This window comes from Etheostoma spectabile, chromosome 9, assembly GCF_008692095.1.
Source record: "Etheostoma spectabile isolate EspeVRDwgs_2016 chromosome 9, UIUC_Espe_1.0, whole genome shotgun sequence".
Classification (NCBI taxonomy): Eukaryota; Metazoa; Chordata; class Actinopteri; order Perciformes; family Percidae; genus Etheostoma; species Etheostoma spectabile.
In genome coordinates, this window is record NC_045741.1 from 31,657,145 (window position 1) to 31,681,086 (window position 23,942).

General features: G+C 41.2%; 1 protein-coding gene and 1 long non-coding RNA gene across 2 annotated transcripts in view; one reads left to right on the top strand and one right to left on the bottom strand.

The window, feature by feature from the left end:
• The window catches only part of kdm4aa (lysine (K)-specific demethylase 4A, genome duplicate a), a gene marked incomplete at its 3' end in the record, with an annotated part of 20,286 nt that extends 5,654 nt beyond the window's left edge, over window positions 1-14,632 (top strand). The window contains 10 exon segments of the mRNA XM_032525788.1: window positions 1,812-1,861; window positions 2,896-2,999; window positions 3,144-3,281; window positions 5,427-5,659; window positions 7,133-7,296; window positions 8,486-8,868; window positions 10,933-11,032; window positions 12,178-12,362; window positions 13,514-13,718; window positions 14,556-14,632. Coding sequence (XP_032381679.1) covers window positions 1,812-1,861; window positions 2,896-2,999; window positions 3,144-3,281; window positions 5,427-5,659; window positions 7,133-7,296; window positions 8,486-8,868; window positions 10,933-11,032; window positions 12,178-12,362; window positions 13,514-13,718; window positions 14,556-14,632 — 1,639 coding nt within the window.
• Window positions 1-23,942, bottom strand: part of LOC116695497 (uncharacterized) — a 94,989-nt gene that overhangs the window by 66,873 nt on the left and 4,174 nt on the right. The window lies entirely within an intron of this gene.

A 23,942-nucleotide genomic window follows, 5' to 3' on the forward strand; every position in this document is an offset into this window, starting at 1 on the left:
AAATCTCCTAAAGGCATCAAATGACAGATTAGACATTCGTTTAATATGCTTATCTCAAGTTCCAGTCACTTAGTCACCCGATATGGCTAACTGCTAAGCTAAAGTCGTTAACGGCGAAGCTAAAGTACGGTAGCGTTAGCTACCAAGCGTTCAAAAACTGTTATTTAACGAAAGTCGCTAAAAAATGTAAAGAAATAAAATCTAACTTTTTGTGACATAATAGACAAATGCCTAATCTGTCATTTGATGGCTTTTGGAGATTTTTTTCCATCTTTTCTTGGCTTCTTTATGCACATAAATAAAAGATTTTACCTGGGGTGGCCAAACTTTCGAGCCCCAGTGTAGCTCTCGCTGGCGCACCAGGATTTTGGGTGCGCGACAAAGCGGAAACAGGAAGCCTGAACGAGCTCAAGGGTAACCAGGAGAAGGCTGCAACTAGTGTCACGACCACCACACGCGAGTATAAACAGTTACAGCGCTCTCATGACGTCACATTTGCGCACGCCAGCTCGGCTGCGGCTACTGTATAACGCCCTAAAGTCGCTTGGATCCGCAGGGTCTCACTGCGCTCCTAATCTGACTAGACAGGCGTGCAATTCTCCGAGAGTATTGGTGGGTGTCCATATAAGCATTGTTTTTACGGATGGGATCGCTCAGCTTCCCAGCATTGCATGCAAGTGAGCTCGCCACCAGTTTTCTCTTCACTTTGACCACTGACTAGCAAAGAAAACCCTCCTACAACCGCCATGGCTGCAGCTGATTGGACAAATGCATCACGTGGGGTTGGCTGCTCCCGAATTTCAAAACCAACCATAATGGCGGCTTGTTTAGAATACAATCTCGTATTATACAAAACTGGACTATAGTTCACTGGAATGTGTTTCTGAAAACATTTTAAGCGAGAACTAGACAATGCAGTTGCTGAATCTGTTTTCATTTTAGATAGTCAACAGTTTAAAAGATTTTTTACAGCTTTTGAGAGGCGCCGAGCCGGCCGCTTCTCATTTGCGTAAAGTTGAATACAGCGCTACCAGGATGCATTGCACGGCTGCTCCCATAGAAATGAATGGGAAGTGGGGAAATGACGCTGACAATGGACACACACCATCAAATTGCCCGCTCGCTTCTCGTAGAAAATAGATGGCGCGACAACAGCTCCCTGTCCAGACAATTTACCCAAAATACCCTAGAAAGTAATAGCGGAAAAAAACAATTACAATCAGAAATACAATCTATATGTATATGTATAGATTAGCACAATCAATTACTACTGATATATATTTTATTATTATTTTAAATGAAAACTGTGTACATATTCAACAATTCCGTGTTTACATGTGTCTGTAGTTTTTATTTACCGTGAGAGAACATGGCAAAATGAAAAAATCAAATTGGGGAAAAAACGTTTTTTCTTTCATGTAAATAAGCGTCGTGTTTGCTGGAGGACACAAATAGAAACGAAAGAAACAAATCTGGTTTCACTACCAGTTCCAGATGTGTAGAGATTCATTCAGATACACTAAAACATTTTTAATGGAAGATTCAAAAAAATAAAAATAAACATCAAGAGCAAGCTTTTTTCCTTATCTAGATCTTTGTGGTTTCGCTAATTGTTGATGAATATATTGGTGTTCCCAGCCTTGAATTACTACGGTAACTCTGCAATGAATGATGACATTGCTGAGAGCCTGTGGTTAGGCTCCATTCTCTACAACATGTGGCCACCATCAGGGAGCAAATATCTGTTTTTCCCTGCTGTCAATATCATAGCCGTAATCATGTTTGATACATGTGTTTGTGGTGCTCTGCAGGTACGTTGTTCCACCGGAGCACGGGAAAAGACTGGAACGACTTGCTAAGGGTATGTGATGGCTTCTTTCTCCATAGATTTAAATGTGTCACAACAGGCGTGGATCCCCTATGAGAATGGATCAGTTATTAGATACATTTTTACCACTGGGTCCAACAACTCACTGTAGCTTGTCATGCTCAGTGGTTTTAAAGAGGAAGTCACAACTGCTTTCGGTCTACCTCCACACTGTAAGGAAAGCACCTCTAAAACCACAACAGCAATTATGTTCACATGTCCATAACTTAAAATACATAAACACCAGGGCTGATACGCGATCAATTAACTCATGTCAAAGTGTTCTCAGTTCTGCTGCTTTCAGTGTTCTGCTAAAATACAACAAACTGCTTGTTGAATTTTTCATTAACCAAATTTGAAATAAAAATGTAATTGAATATAAAAGGCAGCACTAAAAAAAGAATGACATTATTATACATTGTACATTTTCCTTTCAACTCTCACACAAAACCTCTCTGTGCAGGGTTCAACATTAAGGTTTTTTTTTGGCATTAAGAATTTTTTAAGAAAGTAGAGAGAAAAAAAATAATTCTACTTGCCCAAAGTAGATTTTTACAGGCCCCCTATGCAATGTTTTTTTTTCTTTTCTGTTTTTACTCGAGAAAAAAAAAATCGGGAAACAGTTGAAGAAAAAAAGCAAAGTCGGAAGAAAAAAGCTTTTTTTTTTTCTAAATAAATAAATAAAAATTCCAAAATGTAAACAAAAAGGTAGAAAGGAAATGTTGAAAAAAAGCCAAACGTTGAAAGCATCAAAAGAGTAAAACAAATCCCATCAAAAGCATCAAGCGCCATCGCAAATCTTGATTGGCCAACGGCACATTCAATTAAAACGATGATGATACGATGATGCCGAAACAGGTAAGCGGGTTGTTACTTTCCCCGGGCCATCTATCCTTGTTGAACCCTGGAGGGTTTTTCGCGACATGTTTATTGTGCCAATTGATATCCCGATGAGGATAAAAAAAACAACGATATATTGTGCAGCGCTAATTAACACTGATGTTGTCGATGTTTTCATGTATTTGCAGGCTTCTTTCCAGGGAATGCTCAGAGCTGTGAAGCCTTCTTGCGCCACAAGATGACTTTAATTTCCCCCTCAATCCTGAAGAAATATGGCATACCGTTTGAGAAGGTGAGCTTTCATTCAATTTGTGTTGACCTCAAGTCTTTAACAAAGAGGCAGAAAATACACCTAATGATAGTGGTAGTGATGACAAGAAACGATGGTGGAAAGCTTGAAATGAAATTGTGTTCTGGTGTTCTGTGTCATTTTCAGGTCACGCAGGAGGCCGGCCAGTTCATTGTGACGTTCCCGTTTGGTTACCACGCCGGTTTCAACCATGGCTTCAACTGTGCCGAGTCCACCAACTTTGCCACCCAGCGATGGATTGATTACGGCAAACAGGCGACGCTGGTATGCAAGACATTCATTTATTTCATTTAAAAGCCTCATATAAGAATGACTTTCCCTCCCATGGAGTCCGTTCATTCGCATTTGGAGATCAATTCTGTTTGACTGGCAAAGGATGGCTGCGAGCGGAAACAACAACAGCTAAGTGATAGGGCTGCTCGATTATGGGAGAAATCCTAATCATGAATATTTTGATCAATATTGCAATCATGATCATTTAACACAGTTACTCATTGACTTTTGGAAAGATTTTACCATTTTGTTATTGTAAAAAAAAAAAAAACTCATTAGCTCTTTAATGTATTTTCGTGTGTACTTTGTCCACAGCAATCCCACCAATCAATCCCAAAACCAGTCCCAGTTAGGGCTGGGTATCAATCAAAGATTTTCGATACCGGTACCAATACCGATACCTTTACTTCGATCGGTTCCTGACGATACCTTTTTCATTACCGTTTTATAATATCAATTCTGAGAAAAAGAAAATTACACAACATAATAAGTTCAAATCTTGAGTTTTATTTTTAGCTCAGATTTTTCCATTCAAAGTACTTCTCTCATATATACATATACATATTATACATATATAATATATATAAATATAATATATTTATATATATATATATATAATATATATATACATCAAGTCAGAGGCTACTGTGAGGGATAAATAATAACAGTGAAGATAAGGTTACTGTTTAACCAGCTGACCCAATGGATAGCATATTTTTACAAACATGGACAAAGTATGTCTGTAATGTTAGCTTTTGATTTAGCTAGCTACGCAGCAATAAAATAAGGCTACACGCTAACTCAGCACGATGCACGTGTTATTGCAGTAACGCTAATAACATAAACTTGCCTGTTGAAATCCCAGACACCGGCCGTCCTCGTACTCTTTGATGAGGCGGATTCCGGTGGTGGATATTTTGAATCACTCGGAGTCGGCTCTGGTTTTGCATGCCCACGCGGCTGAGAGGGAGGCTGTGCGGGCTGCGGTCCGCTCTTCTTGCAGTCAAACACTGTGCAACTTTCCGCTCTTAAATTGATCCCGTGCACTATCAGGTGCTTCATCAAATTAGTCGTGTTGCCAGCCTTAGCGACAATGTCTTTTTTGCATATATTGCATTTCGCACTGTTGGCGTCAATCTTAATAAAGTGAAGCCACACTTTTGATCTAGGTGGCATTTTTAAGCGGTACAACGATGCTCGCAACCAGTTCACAACAGATACACGTGAACCCCGTCTGTCGGCGTAACCACGTATGTATTTTTCCTGGGTGACGCAATCACGTTTAACGTTACAGCCAATCACCGAAACTTGGCACCGAAAGACGAGGCATAATTTGATACTGTGTAAAACCGAAACATTTCGGCCGGTACCATAAAAAAAACGAAGTTCGGTACCCAGCCCTAGTCCCAGTTAGAAGTGAAATGCCGTAAACACATTCTTTGTAAAACTTGAGTCATTCCCAGGAATAGCCGAGCAGGAGTGCCTTGTTGTTTGATCTACATTTTCTTCAAAATTTGACATCTTTTAGGATGTAGCTTGCTAGTTCCAAGTTTGTTTGTTTTTTTGGCAATTACCCTGGAAATGAAGTGTTCTCAATTGAACTATGGTCCAGCTAACTTTCAATAGCTTGACTCTTTCAGGTTTTAGTTGCTCTGACAACTGTTCCAGATCATTTTTAAACCAGCTTTGAAGCACCATAAAATCCCCTAGTCAAATCGCTAACATTATAATCTTATATGGATAACTCCTGCTGATTTATTGACACTTCCAATGATCACCTGGTGGATTTAATAGTAGATTATCTTAAGATCAGGTATCTGTCAACGCACCACATAGAGTCAGACTGGACGCACACAGAGACCCTTCCTTACATATGGTCTTGGTCCTGTTATTTGGCGTCCGACTTTGTCCATTTGTCTGCTTGACAATCCCATTTTGCAACAATAGAATTGAAGTGAAATGAACAAACAGAGAAATGTATTGTGATGATACCATATTGGGAGGTGTCTGCTAATTCCCACCCCTACTATCAACCTCCAGAGTGAATGCAACTGTTCTCGAAGTTTTTGTTTCGCATTGCTCAGACAACCATGGGTCAAACCTAGACTGAAGCGTTGATATGTGTATTCCCTCCAGTGTTCGTGCCGGCAGGACATGGTGAAGATCTCCATGGATGTGTTTGTACGCAAATTTCAGCCCGACCGTTACAAACTGTGGAAGGCAGGGAAAGACAACGCTCCCATTGACCACTCCAAACCCACACCAGAGGCGGCTGTGTTCCTGAAAGAAGACAAGAGCGAGCCTTCAAAAGAGACTCCCAGTGAAGCTGGATCTGAGGAGCACACCACCCCTGTCCAAGAGGACAAAAGGTCTGGGTTTACAACAACAACAACAACTGATTTACTTCATTATAGCCGTATTCAAACTATTTTTTGGCACGTCTTTATCACAACCCATGTTACATGAGTATTTAAACCGCTCAATTGCTTTGTTTTCAGTTCAGTTTTAAGATTTGTGATCACTGAGGCTACATTTACATTGCTATGTTTTGGTTTCTAAGGAGAGTTTTTAGCTCCAGCAGAAGAGCTAATCTTCGTTTAAACTCACACGCCCAAACCTCATATCTCATCCACATTCTGGTATACTTGGCATAAACAGGAGGCAGCGTGTAGACTCCTCCTGTTGCTTGTAGTTGCCATGGTAACATTAGTAGCTCATACCTCTTTCACACCACCTACCAGGGTCGGGCTAGGGTTGTCTGATCAGGGTTCAACCCTCCTTTTGGAAACCAAGCCGACCTACATGGGTATATCCTGGTCATGACAATTCAGAGATCACCTGGGTCAACCCGGGACCACTGCATAACAATTAAGTTAAGTGCTAGAAATGGGCGGGGCTTTCACATCATATTCAGTGAGCAGATAACATCACACCAGTCCATCTGTATACCAGCAAGACTAATGTATTGTAGTTCCTTGAATCTGTCATTGTACAGTAGGGAGAGGTAAATAAAGCTTAATTTATGATTGTTTCACAGTGATTACGTTCTAAAGCACCAATAAATAACCATCAAACACTTGCTTAGCTGGACAAGGAAGTAGGCTACTTTAGTATTGTTTTTGGAATATTTCAAGATGAAGGGAGAGCATTTCTCTTGGTTTGATTTCATTAAAAGTGAAGTTTGGCTTTGCTGTTGGCTTCAGGACTCATTTTTAGAAAAGATAGAGAGAAAAAAGAGCGATTCCGCCACACTGAACTGCTGCAGGGTGCCAGAGAGGGAGTAAGAGCGGCGGTTAAACAAAACTTATTTTCATATGAATATTCATTCTATACAATATTGTAGTGTTGTAGTCCTTCATATGAATATGAAGGAGAACAATATAAAAACATCCAGTAAAAAAAACATTCATTAAAATTTGTTTGTGAAAATTACTGCATATGTCAAAATCTGACAAACTCAGATTTAAACTTATACATTTTTTTAAAATCATGCATGGAATTGTACATTAAAAAATTGTTGCATGGCTAATCGGTTTAGAATTGAATCGTTGGTCTCTGAATCGGAATCGAATCTTGAGCTGCCTGGAGATTGCCACCCCTATCGTTCAGTACAGTGGTAGGAGAAGTACTCAGCTCTTATACTTAAGTAAAAATAGCAATACTGCAGCATAAAAATACAAAAAGAGTAAAAGTCTTTCAAATTCTTACTTACGTAAAAGTACAAAAAGTATTTGCATCAAAACATGCTTAAAGTACTGAAAGGAAAAGTGCTCATTATGCAGAATGTTTCCCTGTGAGTCCTGTCTGACATGTCTTTCTGTCTAATGTCTCCCATGCATCAGTCCAAAGCCTCAGACTGGGACAAAGCGTCAGCTGGAAGCCATCCGAGCGTCTGAAGACATCAAACCTGAGCTGACTATGAAGGAGACTGAGGAGGTGGAGCCAAAGAAGGCCAAGCTGTCACGCAAGGAGTCTCCTGCTAAAGTCCCTGTCAAGCCAGATAAAGGTACAGTACATTTTGTAGAGATCTTATGTTTGTTTTTAGGTTTTGTGTCGCCTGACAAGCCAGACCCACATCAAGATGTTGGGTCTGGGAACTCGCCATAGGCAGATTTCAATGCGAGGGGCGGGATAAACGCTTGTCTTTCAAATTCCCTCTGCACTCAATAGGATAGGGATACAACCAACCAGAACAACGCTGGTTAATAGATTAAACTTTTGCCAAATCCAGTTGGCAAAACTCCAAACACATTTTCCTTTTTTAAGAATGACTTTACTCCAAGTTTTCCAGAGTCACAGCCAAGGCCAATTTGAAAAACAATCTTCTTTGTTTTCAAGTAGCAGGGAATTCACACCAAACCGTCGCAACTCTGCTGTCCTTATGTTAAGCCCGCCCATTGACTCTATACACGATGTGATTGGCCTGACTAGAATTTGTTTTTTCCAGCTCGCGAGCCAACGGAGAGTTGCTAGACGGACCCAAACTACATTTGCTGCCGCTAGGGCGTGTCTAGGTTTTGTGCTAAGTGCATCTTTTGGAGTTACCTGAACTCCAACCAGATCATTGTACTCCTAATTACAGTTGGCGCCCGAACAACAATGGCGACCCCTGTTGATGCTGTAGACGCCGTGAGAAATAGTATAAATAGGCAACGTAAAGTAATTCCACACATTGTAATCAAAACAATACACATACGGTTGTGTACTACTACAGGTTATGTTTATTAAATATAGCCCAAAACATGTCGCAGACTAGAAATTGCTAGTATCAGCTAACGATGGCTAACGTCAACGTTAGGTAGCCGCTAGCTAACGCTAACGCTAGCTAAAAGTGTTTGTGGTGACTTTGCCTGGAACGAAACCAAGTCGTGAATTGTGACTTAAAGTCGTAACTTATGGGAACAAACTGTGTCTGGAAATGCTATCCTGTACCCTAACTCAGTTTGTGCGTGTTACCGTGTTCTGCCTTAGGTTTCTTGAGGGCTTTTGAGAATTTCTGTTAAGACAACCCTTTTTTTTCCTCTTAAAAAAAAATAAAACATTGACTCAAGATGTCTATCCACATGATAAAGAATGTTGATAGGCTCATGAACTCATTTTTTTCCCTTCTGCTTTGAGCTCTGTAACGCAGATAGGCCACACCCACCTTAGTCAAGCGGAAAATGAATAGTATCATCACTATATTGTTCTTTCAGACACAGTGAAAGTCAAGACGGAGCCTAAGAAGGAGAAAGAGACCAAGCCTCAGACTAAATCCCAATTCAAAGCCAGCGCAAAGAAAACTTCACACCGAAAAAGCACGTCGAGAAAAGAGAAGAACGGTGTGTCGGCCTCCGCCGTCTGTCCGCCCGAGCCTGTGGCTCTGTGCTCTGAGGAGGAAGCTCCGCTGGGCAACAGCTGCAGCCCAGCGGAGCCGCACAAAGTTTTCCAGAGGACGCTGAGCCCCGCGGACGTCCTGCACGTTCACAGCTACGCCAAAGGAGACTACGGAGAGGGAGAAGCCCCGCCTAAGGAGGAGAAGAAGAGTGAAGGCAGTGACACGGAGACGGAGAAAGACAACAGACATGTTAGCAAAGCAGTGAGTGGACACAAATGGTACACACACCTAATGAGGGCTGGGTATGGCTAAAACAAAAATCTGTGACTTTGATACCAGTTCATAAATGATACATTTTATCGATATGAATTTAGATACAGTAGATAGATAGATAGATAGATAGATAGATAGATAGGAAATAATAAACACTCAACTACTATTCTCAAACTTCAAAGACAATGTAAAAAAAAAAAAAAAAGTACAACTAGAGAATAAAAATATACAACCAGCTTACAGTACATACATATATGAAAAATATATAGTGTTAGTAAACATCAGTGTGCAATTTGGGCATAGTGCTTGTTTTCTGAACCAAAAAGACATTATGGCACACATCTTTTTATTTATTATTTAGCTCCTACTACCTGAGCCTTGTCTCTGTGTAACTTAGAGTTTGTCCTGCCTGCCTCTACGCATGTAATGCTAAACAGCCAATCACAAGCACGTTGATTTCTTGGTTGAAGCATGCTGTGTGCTTATTGGCTCACTGACTCTGATGAGATTAACTCCTTGGGTATTGAAATAGGGTATTGAATGACGAGGCAGTTTTTGATACTAAGGAGGCAATTCGACCAATGCCTTAAAAGTATTGAATTTGTTACCTAGCGCTACATCTAATAATGTACTTCACATGTTAATGGACCATAATAGTGTTTAACTCTTAAGTTGTGCGCACTTTACAGTAGGCCCGCACAATTATTTGTTATAAAATCGCGATCTCTATTTAATTTTTAAATAACTTTGATTTATAAAACAAAAAACATACTTTGATTTTCATTTAGTTTTTTTTTTTTACTTTCACAAAAAATAGAAAAAAAACTACATACATAATGGTTATACAGCATCTGACATTGTAACATTTAGTAAATTAAGTAATAGAAGAAAGACAGAGGCTATATGAGAATATATGCAATAACCAAAGTAGTTCAGTGCTTCCTGTCTCATGGTACCGTCAAAAGTATAAATAGAAAACAAAGCAATACAACAAGAACAACCACAGACACCCTCACAACAAATGGCCAGAGCTGAGAATCAAACCGTTATTCAGTCCAAAAAAATAAAACCATCTAAATACATAAAAGCCTGTTTCGTGTGTTGGTCACTTAGGTCTCACCAAGTAAAGCCAAAAATGGTTTCCACGCTTTCTCAGAATAATTTGGTGCATCCCCTCTGCTAAGGCGAATCTGTTCCATCCTAGAAACACAATCCATTTCGTTGAGCCACAACTTAAAGCATCTTCTGTGAGTTTTGAACAGACTGTATGAAATAGGATTTTAAATAATGCTCTCCCTTCTCTTCATTGAAGCCTTCATTAAGCCTAGGCTTGTGGTGATGTGCAAAATGCTATAGCTAGGGTAAATCGAGACCTCTAGCTAGACTATCTGTCCAATATGAGTTTTCTGTTGTACGACTGAAACAACCTTTGAACATACACAAAATCCACCAAAACAAGGTTAGTTTGAGCTTGTTTTGCAGAGGCACCGCAGCTTTTCTCCTGTGCTCAGCATCACCCAAGGCAGTTGTGATTGGTTTAAAGAAATGCCAGTAAACCAGAGCATGTATTCCTCCCATCCCGAAGGCTACGTGGAGTAGCCAGGCCCACCTTAGTAGTCTTGTTTTGCCACACCCTCCTCCAAAGCGCACTGGAGGTGAGTCTGGCTACTCCAAACCAGCTTTAAAAGTGAATCAGTAAAATCTTAAAACCATTTATCAAGCGAACGGGGAGCAAACGGCGAGAAGCCAGGTTTGGGGTGATGTGACGTTGTCTATTAAAACCAGTTAAAAGCCTTTCTGCTGCGTTCTGAACCAGTTGGAAGCGAGAGAGTGATCTTTGATTAAAGGATTTTAAAAAAAAAGCACATAAAGGATTTTATGGTGTCCTGAAAAGATTGTCCCGTCTGGATTGTGTGTGTGTGTGTGTGTGTGTGTGTGTGTGTGTGTGTGTGTGTGTGTGTGTGTGTGTGTGTGTGTGTGTGTGTGTGTGTGTGTGTGTGTGTGTGTGTGTGTGTGTGTGTGTGTGTGTGTGTGTGTGTGTGTGTGTCCCAGCAGGTGGCAGAAGAGTTGGCTGCAGATGAAGAGCTGGAGAGTGATCTAGGGCAGCTGCCAGGCCACCATCCGCTCATAAAGGACGGCATGAGTGATGAAGGTCTGTCACATCTGCTGCAGCAACTTCACTGGGATGCCTCACCAACACATTTTCAATTGGCTGAATATAAAAACCCAAGTTTTGCTATTTTGCACACACAGGTAGTACATTACAACTTTTGTTTAACAAGTCCCCCCTCGCTGACCCAAGCAATAATATGCATATGAACACAAGAATTGCACCTTTGCTATCACCCCCCCAAAACACACCTCAGTTCTTTCCCCTTCTGGGTTATACCACTTGTTTTTATTTAAGGTATCCTGTAGTGATAGATCGATTTTATCGGCCGGCTGATATATCGGGCCGATATTTGCGTTTGCACGTGTATAGTCATTCGTTTGCTGTGTTTTCCCCGGCATTATTTACAGACAGGCAACCAAAGGCAGCTCTGTGTTGGAGACACTTCAGTTAAGATGCAGACCATGCACTGCCCCTCCATCACCAGCACCACGGCGGTCTTAAATTACAAACCAAGCACTTTATTTCAATGGCTACTTTTCAGGTGTATTGTTTTCTCAAATTATTTAAATGTGTTGACAAAGGACATTTTCTGATGGCCTGATTTATATCTGTCTTATATTTGTCAGCAAGCAATGCGTCATCAAGGCTGTGTTGTAGATGTTGATGAAAGCCTTTTAGCCTTGCACAGTTAACCATATGCAGTGCACCATCCATATGATGCACATTGCACACAGAATTTGGGTGATATGAATGTCAGATGATGCAGAAGTGACACTGATCTGTGTTTTGTTATTTTAGATTCCGGTATCAGCACTAAAAAATCCTTATCGGTCTATCCTTGGTATCCTGTCCCACATTGTCCCTGTGTAGAAGCTTCTCTATGTTTCCTCTTTTTATATATTGGTCAAACAGTTATATATTTTGATACATATGGTATTCTCTCCATGGACATACTTTGCGCCATATTCTTGATCCAAGCACCAATTGTAGGCGTCTTTATTTTCTTCAAGATGAGAGCTATAGTCCTTTTTGCCTGCAGTATAGCAAACTTAAACAAATGCCCAATTTATAGAAATGGTCTTTAGGTCAAATTAGCATTCGGTCTCTTGAGCAAATATCCACCTGCTAGTTATTTGAGCCGCATGTGTATGCTAACTTTGCCGTTGTTCTTGTTTGTTCCTCAGAGGCTCCAGAGGAGGCCGCCTCAGTAGAAGAAGGTGTCCTGGAAGGAGAGAGCTGGGCTAAACCTCTGGCCCACCTGTGGCAGAACAGACCTCCAAACCTGAAGAAAGAGAGAGAATACAACCAGCTCATGGAATCCAAACCTCCATACTGCTCCATCTGCAGGCTGTTTCACACCTACCAGCAGGTAACCGGTCCACTCACCAGTCATTACCAGTCAGCTATAGACAGGTGTTTTTCAGCTTTTGTGACTTTAGCAAGCTACACGTAACAGTATAAAAACTGCAGTAGTGTAGAAACAATAAAAACACTGCAGTAGCCAATCATTGTCCGTGTGATGTGATACTGAGCCAAAATAAAGGTAAAGGTACTTTTACACACATGCATGTAGCAAAATTTATTCTCTGCATTTAACCCGTCCCTCAAGGGAGCAGTGGGCAGCCAGTTACAGCGTGCGGAGACCAACTACAGATCTGAGCCAGTGCCTCAAGATAAAATGTCATGGAGGCATAGTTCTGCCATTTAAAAAACAAAAATCTGGGTTGAGTGTATAAAATATTCCTTTTGCTTTCAAAGATTCTCTATACTACCCTCTACACTACTATAATAACCCCCCCCCCCCCCCCCCCCCCCTGTTATTTTTGTTGCTATGAACATGCACAGGGTCAAGTGCCATCAACTACCATAGCTTTAGCTCAAGAATCCGAGCAATAATCACTTTGATAATTACAATTTGGCAAAATCAACAACTACCATCATAAGTCCTACCCCTTAAGACCTTAGCTATTATGCGGGTATGTTAGCAATTAATTGCGGTTAAACAAAGAAACAACAATTATGTAATATAGTTGAGAATTAGACAGTTATGTTAGCTTGGAAATCCAAACCCAACTCTGAAAGATTCAGGGTCTGGCATTGAGTAATGAAAGTTGCCCAACTCGATGGGTGGTACCAAGCGTGTATTTGAAAATCTAACCAACACAATTGGATAACACTACAACAAATCAAAACAACACATGGAGTGATGGATCCAGAGGCCCATACACTTAGCTACCAGTGGAGATAACTGGTAGATTAAACTGGTGTCATCTGTTTAACTCGCCTCTGGCCCACCTATATCAGATACACCAATGTGATTGGTGCAGACCAGATACAAGAGCATAGTTAATGAGCAGCATTACTCGATCCCAGATCAACTCACTGAGCAAATTCAAATTGTGCTCTCGCGAGAACTCCAGATTTCCAGGTTACAGTTAGGTTATACATTGTAAATTGAGATCTCACTTGTTGCACAGTGTTGTAAGCTCCATGTTTCTACGTGCTGTGCCTGCCTGTCAGACGGAGTGCGGGAACAGTGGAGACAAGCCTGTCATGGTGGCTGGCGGGCGGATGCGGACCAAACCTCTGATCCCTGAGATGTGTTTCACCACCACCACGGAGGAGGACTCCGAGTGTGAGGAGCAGCCCGTCACGCCTCATCTGGAGGAAGATGGAACCAGCCTCCTCATCAGCTGCTCTCAGTGCAGCATTCGGGTTCACACCAGTCAGTGTACACACACACACACACCCACACACACACACACACACACACACACACGTACTAGGGTTGCACGATATGAGGAAAATGCGATAATGTTGTTGAATATCTCAATAACAATGTGTCTTGCGACAAATTTGCAGATACTAAAGTGTACTCAGTTCTGCATTTTAGCTGCTTTTAGCAAATTGAATTTTAAATAAATGAAAGGAAATTATATACCTTCTCTAATCTCTCTAAATCTAATTGAACAAATTAAACATTGATTATAAAATTGGCGCCAGGAAATAGAGTGAATGCAGTTTTCTACTGATATTGTCTTTCAGCTAACACATTGAGTGTCTTTCTCGATACGTCGCAGCCTTTCGCAATATGTTTTATCGTGGCAGTTGACATTGCAATGACAATAAAAAAATCTATATATTGTGCAGCCCACACACACACACACACACACACACAAACGCACACACATACACACTTTAGCTGAGATTATTTGCTGCATACATGTAACACTGCATGTGTGCACATGATCACAGTGTTGTTAAATAAACCCTGTCGTCCTCACAAGTCTCTTATTTTATTAATCTTTATTCCCCCAAATTTCATATATATGTCATTGGTGCAGAAATGTGTTACTATAGAATTAGACATCAACATTTAATGGCAAATCTTATTCGAAATATTCAAACATATAAATGCTGTTTACATGGCCATATCACATTTGGAAAATCGTCATATTCTGAATAATAGTGGAATATTAGTGTCTATGAAAATGTTTTGACTGAGTCTCTCAACCACTACACCAGTGTGTCAGACTGTGTCTTTGTGTTTTGTATGTTCCAGGCTGTTACGGTGTGGATCCAGCCAGTGTGAGCAAGGAATGGAAATGTGCGCGCTGCAAAGCCAACGCCATGACTGAGGTCAGTTAAGGTGTTGTTTAATCGGAGCCGCAGACCCCTCAGTGACTTAGGCTTTATGTAGTTAGTTCTTTTTTTAAGCATATTTTTTGGGGCTTTACAGCTTTTTATGGCCAAGACAGCTAAGTGAGAGAGAGGAGGAAGACATGCAGGAAATTGTCACAGGTCAGACTCAAACCCTGGACCTCTGCGTCGTGGCACAGACCTCCAAGTATATGTGCGCCTGCTCTACCAGCTGAGCCAACCCGGCCACTTATGTAGTTATTTCTGATGGTCAACTCTCGTGGTCCACAAAAAGGAGGATGGTTGGTACTGTTACTGATCTATGTCTCTTGTTCTTCATAAATCAAATATCCCAAAAAATATATTAAATAATTACCAAATATGAAATAGTAGCAAAATTCTGTATAAAATCTGCCCCTTTTGACAGCAAAGCTCACATTCTTTGCTCGTGCACTTTATTTTCCTCAGTTTACCACATGCTGGTGAGTAATGTGTGTATAGTGTTAATGTGATCTTACTGTTATAACACCACTTGTGAGGTACTCTTGGTGACCCTTAACACCTTGAAGGTTTGTGAAGGACTCAAATATCCAGAGGGATGCTTCAGAGAGCGCATGTATATACTGGTGTCCAGAGGTGTCTCTGCAGAGGCTCACATGTGCAGTTAGTTGTGGAAGTTTTTTTAAAGATGCTGACACACCAAGAAGATTGTCGACTCTGGGTCCAGTCCCGGCAGAGAGTGAAGCAGCGGGACTCTAGGTTCAATGCTAACTGTCGCTGGCTGATTTGGGAACCGGTTTTCCCTTTTTGAATAGATTAGAAAAGAAATGTGTTGTCGGGGCTGAACGTAGCCCAGGTGTGTCAGGGCTATTCAGTCTTAACTTCTCAGGTTTAGCTTTCTGCTAGAGCCTGTGACATCCTCAGTAGCAGGATCATTTGATGCATTACCACATCCTTAAAAGTTTTAATGAGACGGCTGTCGCTGGTACAGAAATCCGTTGTAAACACAGCATTTGGTAAACTGAACAATGATGGATGGATGGATGGATGGATGGATGGATGGATACTTTATTCATCCCGAGGGAAATTTTAGCATATAATAATGTAGTTAGTAGTATTAGTAGTAGTAGCTTAGACCATAAGCTAACCATAACACAACACAACACACACCACCACCACCACACACCACACACACACCCACACACACACCCCATAATCTCACATGCATAAGATCACTCACAAAAATGTAAAGACTTAAAATTTTGAAGTGATTCAAAGATCTGGTATGGACGACCAGTGATGCAATGACCATGATATGGTGCTATGGTAGAGTGTGAGCAGTGCTGGTAGTGCAGAAGTGGACAGTGCAGTGCTTGTGCAATAGCTTATTATTAAAAATTAACTATGACTATGAAAAGACAAGAATGGAAACATGATAGAATTGCTTGACAAACCAGAAAATAAATACTATTCTTAAAATCAATACTGACTATGACTATGTAGACTATGTAGATGTGATGGCCACAGTCCAAATTATGTAGGAGAGCAAATATAGCCTAAGATAGTCAGGTGTACAGCAGACAATGTAATAGTAAGGGCTGAGAGAGTCCATTTCTCCCCTCCTACATCCTCCTCTTTTTGTTGAGGAGATCCAAGGCGTATTATTTGAAAAGCAGTTTGTGTGGGAACTACAATGCCCATATAGAAATTCAGGTAGTCAGTAGTACAGTCTGTGAGCCCTCAATGTCATCACCATATGATTCCTCCAGTAAATTCCAGTCTGTCGACTTAAAGCAGTCCTTCAGGGCCTCCTCTGCCTCAGGAGACCATTTCCTGAAGGAGCTTGTGGTGGTTGGTTGTCTGCAGACAAGTAGGACATATGGTTGTAGGAAGACCAGGTTGTAATCTGATCTCCTCAGCAGTGGCAGTGTATGCATCTCTGACATTTGCATACATGAAATTGATTGTTCTGTTCTTCTGTGTACGGCAATATACAAACTGATAAAAAGCAGATAGGGTTGAGTCCTGTGCTACATGATTGAAGTCCCCTGAAATTGCAATGAAGGCTTCAGGGTGCTGGGCCAGGAGCCTCGCACTAACTGAATGGATGACGTCACATGCGGTTTCAGCTAGCTCGTTATAGGCATGTAATACGGACTGAGACTCCCCGCTAACAGTTCAGAGTCTGGGAAGCAGATACTTTCCTTCACCGTCACTTGTCCTGGGTTGCACCATTTAATGTTGACAAAGAGTGCGAGCCCACCCATCTTTGTTTTGGGTCTTTGTCCGCCCTCACAGCTGAAAAGATGGGTAGGTCCATGTCAGCGTCTGGGATTTTGCTTGTGGGCCATGTCTCTGTGAAGCACAGAAGGCTGCACTCCCTGAATACCTTCACGTTTTTCACCAGGGCAGCACTCCCTGAATACCTTCACTTTCCCCATCTTTCCCCATCACACACGAAGGAATAGACGGCTTGAACCTCCATCGCTTCTCCATGAGCCTAGCCTTGACCTTAGCTCCAGCTTTTCTTCCTTGGTACTGTCGCCTTAGTTCCTCCAGGATTGGCTGAAGTGTGCCGGTATGTCCCATTGTCTTCAGCTCAAGCAGTTCTTCCCTCAAGTAAATTAGGTTGTTACTGCAGTGTTGCGGACTAGTAATAGCCATATCCAAAGGATATACAGATATCTACGCTATGCGTATAAAAATGAAAAGTTTGCAAAGGAAAAAAAGTTAATAAATAAAAGACTTAAAGACACGTAACAGACGGAGCTACTAAAAAAGGCTGCCACTCTCGTCGGCGCCACTTATTAACGTTAACTGCAGGTTTATAAATTCAGATTTTCCTATGCTCTGGAGTTTTAGATGGAAGACTCCACTGTTCAATTGTGTTGCGCTGGAGCTGGTTATAGCCATATATAATACCGTTATAAATTGTATATATAACTGTCGGACCCACATTAACAGGAGATGGCCATTGGTTTTGATAATGGCTGCAATTTAATTTTGCTTCTAGTCAAGTACTTAAAGCTACACCAATGAAAAATGCAGGTCTTTTTTGTTTGGATGGTTAGTTGATTGATGCTCTTTTTGCAGAATTGCTGTTTGTGTTCACTGAGAGGGGGAGCCTTGCAGAAAGCCAACAACAACAAGTAAGTGGTTCCAGAGACACCAGAAGCCGTACATCTAGCTGTTTTAGAACATCTGCACTATTATAATGGTACTTTATCCTTAAACAGGATAACACCAAACTGGTTTAGCGTGCTAAGCTGCTCATTGATTTTTTTCAACTCATTAACAGCCATCAACAGGTGAGTCCTGAGTCAGAAAACTGGAATAGTCATGGTCCAACTGATTTGGTATTACTGTATATAGGGATGCACGTTATATTAGTAGCCAATTAGGGTGGAATTTGCTCGGGGGGATGAGTGGGATTTCCAACTTCCTGCGGTGATGACAGTTAAGTTTAGGAAAATGGTGGTTTGGATGAAAACACTCCCGAAGAAAGAATAACCATTTCCCGGGTGAAAGTATTTTTTTTACGCTGTTTTATGTTGACGCCATGTTGTGCTATTACATTCTGAGAGTTAGTTGCCATTGGATATTGGAGTTCATAAATCAGTGTTATGGCACGCCTGGCCGAGTGTCATCTGTGGTATTGGAAGGGGGATTTATTTCTTGCATGTTTTGTAGGATCCATTCCCCCCCCCCCCCTATTTTTTGCGGAAATCACACCCTGTGGCCAATGATACATGACAAATATACACTCACCGGCCACTTTATTAGGTACACCTGTCCAACTGCTCGTTAACACTTAATTTCTAAGCAGCCAATCACATGGCGGCAACTCAGTGCATTTAGGCATGTAGACTGGGTCAAGAGAATCTCCTGCAGTTCAAACCGGCATCAGTATGGGGAAGAAAGGTGATTTGAGTGACTTTGAACGGGCATGATTGTTGGTGCCAGAAGGGCTGGTCTGAGTATTTCAGAAACTGCTAATCTACTGGGTTTTCACGCACAACCATCTCTGGGTTTACAGAGAATGGTCCGAAAAAGAAAAAACATCAGTGAGCGGCAGTTCTGTGGGCGGAAATGCCTTGTTGATGCCAGGGTCAGAGGAGATGGCCAGACTGGTTCGAGCTGATAGAAGGGCAACAGTGACTCAAATAACCACCCGTTACAACCAAGGTGGGCAGAAGAGCATCTCTGAACGCACAGTACGTCGAACTTTGAGGCAGATGGGTACAGAGCAGAAGACCACATCGGGTGCCACTCCTTTCAGCTAAGAACAGGAAACTGAGACTACAATTTGCACAAGCTCATCGAAATTGGACAATAGAAGATTGGAAAAACGTTGCCTGGTCTGATGAGTCTCGATTTCTGCTGCGACAGTCGGATGGTAGGGTCAGAATTTGGCGTCTACAACATGAAAGCATGGATCCATCCTGCCTTGTATCAACGGTTCAGGCTGGGGTGGTGGGGTCATGTGTGGGGAATATTTTCTTGGCACTCTTTGGGCCTTGGTACCAATTGAGCATCGTTGCAACGCCACAGCCTACCGAGTATTTTGCTGTGACATGTCCATCCCTTTATGACCATAATGTACCCAACTTCTGATGGCTACTTTCAGCAGGATAGCGCCATGTCATAAAGCGGAATCATCACAGACTGGTTTCTTGAACATGACAATGAGTTCGCTGTACTCAAATGGCCTCCACAGTCACCAGATCTCAATCCAATAGAGCATCTTGGGATGTGGTGGAACGGGGATTCGAATCATGGATGGGCAGCCGACAAATCTGCGGCAACTGTGTGATGCCATCATGTCAATATGGATCAAACTCCCTGAGGAATGCTTCCAGCACCTTGTTGAATCTATGCCACGAAGAATTGAGGCAGTTCTGAAGGCAAAAGGGGGTCCAACCCGTTACTAGCATGGGGTACCTAATAAAGTGGCCGGTGAGTGTAAGTATTGATCTGCTGATTGAAGTCCAGGCAACAACAATGTCCTCTGATAATGCAGGGCCTTGGCTTGGTTGTATTGGGATGACAATCAAAACCCAGTTCTTAAGTTTTTTTTTTTTTATTTTCTTCTGTCAGCACTGAAAGGCACTGAGATTAGACTCTCCTCTGCTCCCTTTGTTTGCATAAAGGTGGGACTGAGTATATAGCATAAAGGTATCTTTCACATAGGTCAGCGAAGATCTTTTGTAACTAAAGGGTTACACCCTGGAATAGTCTTGGATTTAACTTGTTAAATATCACCGGTAGAATGTGTACCTCCAAAGCCATTAGTTGCATTAAACAGGAATCAGCTGTCAATTAATTAACTCTCTCAATGTCTCAAACCATCAACAGTCGGATTATGGTTATGTTTGTTCAAAGAAGAGAACGATAAGACTATTGTGTGTGTGTGTGTGTGTGTGTGTGTGTGTGTGTGTTTTAGGTGGGTACATGTGCTGTGTGCAGTAGCTGTGCTGGAGGCTCGCTTTGTCAACATCACTGAAAGAAGTCCTGTGGATTTAAGTGGCATCCCTTTGCAAAGATTTAAACTGGTGAGTTCAAATAACAATCCCACGCTTTCATGGAGAAGCTACCGTTACATTCTCCATTATAAGATGGTATAGAATAGAATGCCTTTTATTGTCATTATACACAAGTGCAGTACCTGTGAAATGAGATGTAAGCAACCCCTTTACATTGTCAACACAAAAATATAAAATTATAAAATTTAAGTAGTGCAGGGGGAAAAAAAGGGGGGGGGGGATGTGGAGCATAGTCCTGAGAGCAATTCTATACATATATAAAGTGGTAGAGAGATAAAAACGTTTGTATATACATTATGCAGAAACATAGTTTGGTGTATCAATAGTCCTGAGCATTAAATATTGCACAGTAATGAGATTAAATGGTTAAATATTAAATATTGCACTGTAATGAAATTGCACAGCATTCTAGTGTCCTCAAGATATTCTATATAAGTATTGCACAGTAGGTGGGAGCAGAAAGTCTTGGGGCCTGTGGTTTGCACTGTACATTAAAGATAATGAACATTTCCATAACCGTTATTCCAAGTCATGTATCTCTTATCTGACAGAAATCGTGTGTTTTCTTCATTACTTAACCCTTGTGTTGTCTTTGTTAACCATGAAAAAAATGTTTTTTTCAACACTATCATCGCTTTTTCCGACATTTATGTCACTTTTTCAATGTTGTGGGTGCTTTTTTGATGTTTTTTCCAAAGTTGTTTGACATTTTTAATGTTGAAATTTTCAGCGCTTTATTTTGAAGGCCCATTTTTTGTGATTAAAAAAACTGAAAATGGGTCAAATTTGACCCGAGGACATCATGAGGGTTAAAATGAAAGGCTTACCAGGTGGATTTAGCCCTCAGACCTGCTACATTTTTTTCCCCCTAAGCTTCTGGCATTTGTTGTTTAAGTTTTATTTTTTTAAAGTTATGTTTTTTCAAAATTTGTGTTGCTTTTTTTTTGACATTGTGTTGCTTTTTCAACGTTTTTGTTTCACCTTTTTTCGACATTGTGTCACTTTTACGTTTGACACTTTTGTTTGACACTACTACTTGATACAATGAGTTTTACACTTATTCTTGGAATTCAGGGTCAGTAAACCTAATATTTGAGTTTAAAAAGCAGAAATATGCTTAACAACTGAATAATAAAACACCCAAAATCCAATGAACATAGTGTACAGATATATTTTACTAGAGAATAGTGTTACATGGAACTATCCATGTTAATTTCTGGCAATTTGGTTGAGAAAAAAAAAAACATATTTCTGATATAAACATTATACACATTATATATCATATACATATGAAGCCAACAGGAGGGTTAAAGGTGCACTAAGAGTTCCTGCTTGGTCACTTCTGTTCAAACAAAGCCGAGCAAGCTTGCCTCTCCCCCCCTGTCTCCGTAACTGTCATGGCTAACTGGCCAACTGTCACTAACCCCCTACCCCATCCCCCAACCATCTTGTCAGTGATTGGCTGGAGTGTTTTGTTGTGTTTTGGTGCCTATCCTGTGCCACTAGTGTCTGTTTGACGTTTACGACCCCTGTGTTGTCTCCCAAGACCGGGCTATTTCACGGTGTGTTCAGGGGGCAAGCAGCTAGCGAATCAAGGAGAGATGCCTACGATTTGAGGAAAAAAATAAAATTGGGCTGAAACCACGCAGGAACTCATAGTGCACCCAAAATGTGAAACTTTTGAGCAGGAAGTTAATATAGTACTTACTAGGGGTGCGCAAAAAAAATGGATTCACATTCATGAATCGATTCAAACTCTACCGATTCAAACTTAATTCATAGAATTCCAAAAATCGCTTCCTACTATTTTTTTTTGTTTTTTTTTTGTTTTGTAATGCAGTGTATACTGTCACATAGGAAAAGTAACTAAAAAGCACATTATCAAAAACAAACTTCAACAGAGTCTGAAAGACCGCAAGATCGTTATAACATGTTCTGTGACAAGTGTGGCAAGACAAGTGTCTTGTATCCATTTGTGCGCTAATGGCAATCCAAACAACTTTTTCACTAAGCTACAGCTAAAAATAGCATTTTTGGATTTTCCTCCAGTGAAGGACTTTGTTGTACACATGCGTTTTGTAGGGTTTTGTCTGTTGGCACTGATATGCGTTTCATTTTTCATGCGCTCCACTCTCCTTAATGCCATTCAATGAAAAACAAATAAATTCTGGGACTACAGAAAGCCCAGGGAGTTAAGTACTATGTTCAATTTTTTTTATCTACGGTACAGTGAACTACTATAACTGCGATCCAAAGCAACAGGCTAATGCTCTTTAGCCGTGGACAGACACACAACCAACATCCTATTTTAATTTTTTTTTTTTAAGATTATTTGTTTGAGCATTTTCAGCCTTTATTTTGATAGGACAGCTGAAGACATGAAAGGGGGAGAGAGGGGGAATGACATGCATCCACGGCAGTTTTCTGATTTTTGGCTCCTGTGCTTTAATCTCCTTCAGAAATGTTACTATTGCAAGAAGCGGATGAAGAAGGCGTCAGGCTGCTGCGTGCAGTGCTCTCATGGCCGCTGTCCCACCGCCTACCACCCCACCTGCGCCCAGGCTGCTGGAGTACTCATGCAGCCGGATCAGTGGCCCTTTGTGGTCCACGTTACCTGCTGTCGACACAAAGGCCCCACTCAGATTGAGGTAAGGAGCTTCTGAGGTTCTGGTAACCTCTTCTTTAAGGACTTACTGTCACTAGAGATGAACTTTTTAAACCGTTTGAAATCATTGTCAAGACCAGAGACTTGCAAACTATTTGGCAACTATTTTGGCAACGGTTCTTTGAACCTCCATTCTATTACAAATTTCTATTACAAACCTCCATTCTCAGATGACGCAAAACTTGATGGACCGCTGTTTCAATCATCCGCTGATCTCAGCAGACCGTGCCCCACGGCCACAAAATATTTCTCTTTAATAATGATTGTTTTAGATGAATCCATAAGGGCCCCAATATGCTTCAAATGAAGGGCTTGTCCTAGCCCCCAACAGCATCTAAAACCCCCTGCATCACCACCTTCCTGACATTACAATTGTCAACAACTTATTGGTGGTGATGGTGCAGTGGATATGATACATGCCCTGAGCCTGTGTCCCTGAGCAAGACACTTAACCCATAGTTAATCCAGTGGTGTGCGGCCTCTGGCATACTGTATATAGCAATTGTAAGTCCCTTTAGATAAAAGTGTCAGCTAAATGACGGGAAATGTAATGTAATGTAGAATGTGTACGTTCAAAAGTTGTTTTAGTCGTGCAACAGAGAACTCCGATTGGACAGATAGTCTAGCTAGCTGTCTGGATTTACCCTGCAGAGATCTGAGGAGCAGTTAACCATAGTCCTCAGAAATCCACCGGAGTTTAGAATTACAGCACAAAGAAAGAGGAAGGTTAAGGGGACATCCGGCAGATAAAAAATGACATCTGGCAGAATTTCTGGCGGCACTTGAACAATCCTGGAATTAGAACGTCATCGATATAGACTACCTCCGTCCAAAAACGCCAGTTTGCAATCGATTGTAACTGACTTGACCAGCTGACTTACCATACATCCTGAACCCAGCCACTGGCGACCTGACAAGCTAAATCCCAGGCAACACCATCAGCTGGCTTTAGTTAACCCTCCTGTTGTCCTCGGGTCAAATTTGCCCCCTTTAAAAAATGCCTAAATCTGAAATATGGGTTTCTTTTTTTTAACCAAATTACCACAAAAAATGGATTGGATTCCTTACAACGCTCAATGCAAATACAATTGATCACTTTCAT